Source organism: Lolium rigidum, chromosome 2 (genome assembly GCF_022539505.1).
Source record: "Lolium rigidum isolate FL_2022 chromosome 2, APGP_CSIRO_Lrig_0.1, whole genome shotgun sequence".
NCBI lineage: Eukaryota > Viridiplantae > Streptophyta > Magnoliopsida > Poales > Poaceae > Lolium > Lolium rigidum.
In genome coordinates this window covers 45,672,299-45,677,382 of record NC_061509.1, presented here as the reverse complement: position 1 = coordinate 45,677,382, position 5,084 = coordinate 45,672,299, and the positions used below count along the sequence as shown (strand labels likewise).

Below are 5,084 nucleotides of genomic sequence, written 5' to 3'. Positions count from 1 at the left end.
GGAGGAGGAGAGCCAAGGTGGTACGTTTTTTGCTCCATGATTGGTGGCTCTTGTGTGTTATGTGCTCAGCTAGGGATGTACTGATGGTGAATCTATCTACGGTGGCTGTGTGTTCTGTGCTCACCTAGGGATGCACTGGGAAATCTCTGGTGGCTGTGTGTTCTGTGTTCATCTAGAGATGCACTGGGGAATGGTAACTGGTGTCGTTCTGTGTTCAGCTAGGCTCTGATGACAGCACTATATACCCATGTTGCAGACTTGCAGTAGACCAAGTAATGGAATCATACAAACTCATGTCGCCATGCCAGACTTCACGTTTCTCATAGCTCATGCATTCTGGACCTTACTTCCGGATACAGAGTTAGGAACAGAATCAGTAGCAACCAAAAAAAAACATGGAGCACCAACACTACATGAGACTATCTGTACACTTGTCCATGGCATCATCCAGGAAGAAGTTGCTGTCGATCGAGCATACATCACGTAGTTTGTTCACTTGGGATAAAGAATGTCACAGTGCCCAGGCCTATTCAGCAAGGTCAGCAAGGGTGCGCCATCCGATGATAGCAAGTTGTCACCGCTTCCCCGCTCCAGCGACTTATGAGCTGTACTTGAGGAATGGTAGCTTTGAACAAAATAATAAGGCCTCTTCCCTAGGCCTGAATGATTGAAGAAATCAAGGCGCTTTACTCGCACATCTTGACCCAACGTTGACTTCCTTCTGTCCACAGTTTCGACACGCAAAGGTATGCCGAGTGCATATGTCAAAGCCCTCATCTGTATAGCACCGGCTTCAGCATACATGCCACGCACCTTCTTCCAACAGAACTGCCACAAAAACCATACATGTGGTACGTCTTGAGCGTAAACCATAATTTGTGAGTGGTAAAACTTACTATTGGCTCTCTTTACACAGTCACTAGTTGATTAGTGGCAAACTTTATTTCTAGAGTTTGTTTACCCAGAGACAGGTAATGCGCACACCAGGAAAATTGCTAATGAAATTGAATTACTTCGTTCAAAGATAAAGACCAAAGAGGACAATATAATCCATTTACTGTATGGCGTGAATGATATCAGAGTACAGTACTACAGGGCAGAAACCTAACCTGGAGGACATGCATATCTTTGGGGATAAATGGCTTGTAGATATCGTGTGTACGGATCTCAGCCTCCGTAAGCAACCTAAGAAAATAAATAACTGACGAAAACAATGTGCTATATAAAGAACAAACAAACCAAACAAAACATCACAACAAGGATTGCCATCCTTACTGTTGCCTGACGAGGTCTCTCCAAGGCTTCTCTCATACAGCTTGTCAGAAGTCAGGCTAAAGAGATAAAAGAACTTTGTTGTAAACTAAAATGTAACTAAGATGAATTAAGGGTATCTTTAACATATTGTCAAGACATTTTCTAAGAATCTCAACAAAACAGTCATGTTAAAAACTACACATACCCGTTTGCAACTGAGTTGACCAAACAATAGAACTCCTGAAACAATAGTGAAGACATTTGGTTATGAATGTTAGCTATATCATGAACAGAAGATCAAAGTACTACAGTAGACCATCCATATTCACACATTAGTGGTGAAAGTGGTGAAACAACATGATATAAGCTCAGCAAATGATCATGCTGATTGATGCATAGTGCTGTATTATTTGCATGGTGAAGTTAGTTTGCAACAAGCATTTGATGGTGCTAAATAGTGTCCATAATGTAGCAAAACATGAAAGCAAAATTGTAATTATCAAGAATAGCATTAAACACGGCAAACTGCATATTTCAGACTACTGAAACAGGATGGCCATCCTAGTACCAGTCACCTGCTAAACTGGATTAGTCTTGCATTCTACACCATCTTATCTAGTACTTATTATTTTCTGTAGGGCATAGTTCACACTGTTAGGTTTTTAACAGATGGTCGAAGGTTTTTACCAAACAATAATTCAAAGGTCGAAGCTTTACCCAACAAGATCTGATGAAGCAGCATGATGGCATTTAACTGTCAGAACAGCTGAAGAACCACAAGGGATACAGACTATTGTTGTGTACAGATGTCCCACATAATTCTTGTGTCCGTAGATGGTTGAGCTAACAGTATGGATAATTTGGGCTAAAGAGATGATGCAATACAAGCTAACCTACTATAATATTTAGAGAAAGAATGGTGCAAAACAAGTTTAGGCTTTTGTAGGCTACTATAGTACTTACATAAACAACAGATAAGATGTTGTCCTTGGGATTTAAGAAGTATGCTTCTCCCCACTCAAGTTGATAGATCCTCTTTATAGATACTTCAACACATTCCATCAAACGAATAACCTCAGCTTGCCTATCTTGCATTTGTCCAAGGTTCTCCTGTTTACAAGTCTAATTGTATTACACTGCTATGGAAATAAAGAAAGCAATGCCATCATCATGAACAAATAAACTGAAAAAATTTACCAAGTAAGAGAACAGTAAAGCTCTGTAAAAACAGCTGCCATCACTCCGAGTTCTTCTGAAGAGCCCATACTGCTTACTGAGAATCTATTAAAAAATGATTTTCAGATACGTGCAAATAAACTAAAGCTTCTAGCATTAAATTAGTTGCATGCAAACAAACCTTGATCTTTTCCTGGATGATGTAGTTATTTGAAGATCGAAGAATCAAATCCGAGATTGGTTCCTATCATTCCAAAAATAAAATAACAAAAGGTATCTTTAAGGTATGATGGATAATATGTAAGATTCTTCTAGCTTGAGTTTGTACTTGAATAATTCGTGCTGTGACGCAAGGCAGAAAATGAAACTCTCAAATATCAAGTGATAGTCACTGGTGAAAAAATGAATATCTTATGACAGGCTACGGACATATGAGAGGTTAGATGAATTGGGCACAAGAAAAAGAACTTACTGCATTTTAGCGTACATTCATTTCAAGGTTGATAGCTTAAAAAAAGATAAGGTACAATATTCTTACCTGGAATCTTAATGCCCTTGGATAATTATATGGACGTCGGAAACTACCAATGAGCACACGGTGGTCCTTTGATGGTGGGAGGAAACTTCTGTAGTGACCCAGCAACAGTCTCCAGTTATGGCGGCATGAAAAATAGTCATGCTTGTTGAGCGGAACAAAGCCATTCCGAATAATATGATCTGGGATGTTTCTTCGAACACTCATGCCCAATATAGAGAAGAATTCACTATCAGATGGTCCTCTGAGGTTCTCTCCCCGATCCTGGTCATACCCTAGTTCCCCTTCTACAGGCTCCTGAGAATCGGCATCATCTTCTAGTTCCCCTTCTCCCAGATGCCCATAGGTGTACTCAGCTTCCTCCTGCTCCCAGTTCCAGCCCCCGTCATCTTCCCCTTCACCATCTTCCTTTTCGGGCATATAATCATCATCCAGTCCTTCATCCTAGAAAATGGGGGAAATTTTCTTGTAGAAAAACACTTTCCAGCACAAATGCAGTGAACAAGTAAACAGTAAAAACGTGCACCTATGTTTCAGTATATATGTAAAGGATCATCGATCACAAGGTGTAAAAGCACTAGACAGATGATGAAATTTGCTTGGAGTAAAACTTAATTAAGCCTAAGTAAAGAGCTTCTCTTATAGCCCAAACTCTCATCATCAGACCTGCACCCTAAATAATTGGAGGCCATCCTTGTACAGAAAACTTTCCAGCACAAATTCAGTGAATGGGCTATTACAAAAAGCAAGACCAGTAGCACCCATAACAACTGACTCGGACTCCAGTGAATAGTGTCAGCAAGGAAACAAACATACAATCAACAATTACAACTGGGACAAGGGGCCAAGAACCCAAGTTATCAAGACACGGAATTGGACTAGAATAGGAGCACAAAGTTTCACCTCCTCATTTTCCTCTTCCCTTAAATCCCCATTATCTGGTCCTCGATCTTAGAAAATGGAAGAACATTCGATTGTACAGCATACCTTCCAGATCAAATGCTGTGAATAGGGAAACAAGAAAAATGTGCAGTGAAAACCAGAACACCGGATCCGGACTAGAGGGAAATCCAACACTACGACTAAACATCCTTCAGTCGGTTATCTTGCCATGAATATCCTTTTCAGATTACCATGCCATCCGATTATACCAAGTACTAGCAGAAAACATATTCGGGCCAATTAGAAAATCCCACCATTTTTCCCTCCTCTACAAACAAATTCAGAAACTACACAGTGTAGGAAGAACAGGGTCCGTCAGTAACTCAGTATCAAAAAAAATCATGCAAGAATCGCACCAACTCGAAGAACCTACGACCGTGCCCAATCCTGCAGCAAGAACGCACCCGCCATGAACTGAGCACAAGAAAGATTCGGAAACAGATAACGAACAACAAAAGAAACATCCGTACGCACCAAATTTCACCGAGCGAATGATATCTTGGCGAAACCATTGCCTAGCAATCGCCACCCAAAACATAACAGGACGCTAGAAGCCTAGAACTCACCGTATCCCTGTCGGCGGCACGCGGCGGGGCAAGTGGCGGCTGAAGCGGGGGTGCTGATGTGGAAAGCGCCCCAGTGCCGAGGGAGGGCGACGTGGGCGGTGGTGCCACCGGAATCCGTGGTGGCGACGGCGGTGTGGTATCGCCTCCGCCGCCGCCGCTGTCGCCGCTGCTAGTTCCCGCGCTGGATGCCCGAGCAAGGTCATCGGAATTTCCCTTGGACCCCATTTCTTTCCTCGTTGGATTTGCCTTTTCTGCCCCTTCGATTTTCGCACTTCTCCCCTCGTTTCGTCTGAAATTCGTGTATCACTCTCGTCCAGGGACCGAACTGACACATATTTATACTACCGGCATATGAGTGTACTACCTTGGTACTATCGGCTGGTTTTTTTCTTTTTTATTTTGGTGGTGAAATATATTGATGGAAAATGTATTACAGGAGAATATTTTTGTAGTCTCTTAAGCACATAAAAGTTCAAGGTTGAAAAGTCGTTTCTATGTACCGTAGCAAATTTTGCGCCATAACAACAATTCGTTTTTGTTGAAAGAAATTTCATTAATTTTTTCCTTATATTTTGATATATAGAAAGATTTGTGCCCTCAAGCCCACCTCC

At 41.6% G+C, this 5,084-nt stretch overlaps 1 protein-coding gene across 1 annotated transcript; it reads right to left on the bottom strand.

Annotated features, from left to right (window-relative positions):
- Window positions 1-281: 281 nt before the first annotated feature.
- LOC124689646 lies at window positions 282-4,698 on the bottom strand. The gene is made up of 9 exons (XM_047223142.1): window positions 4,474-4,698; window positions 2,969-3,409; window positions 2,612-2,674; window positions 2,452-2,535; window positions 2,218-2,364; window positions 1,460-1,494; window positions 1,276-1,331; window positions 1,110-1,201; window positions 282-828 (listed from the first exon to the last, which is right to left on the bottom strand). Exons 1-9 carry the CDS (start codon window positions 4,696-4,698, stop codon window positions 493-495), a joined length of 1,479 nt encoding a protein of 492 aa, XP_047079098.1. The 3' UTR covers window positions 282-492.
- Between the last annotated feature and the right edge of the window lie 386 nt (window positions 4,699-5,084).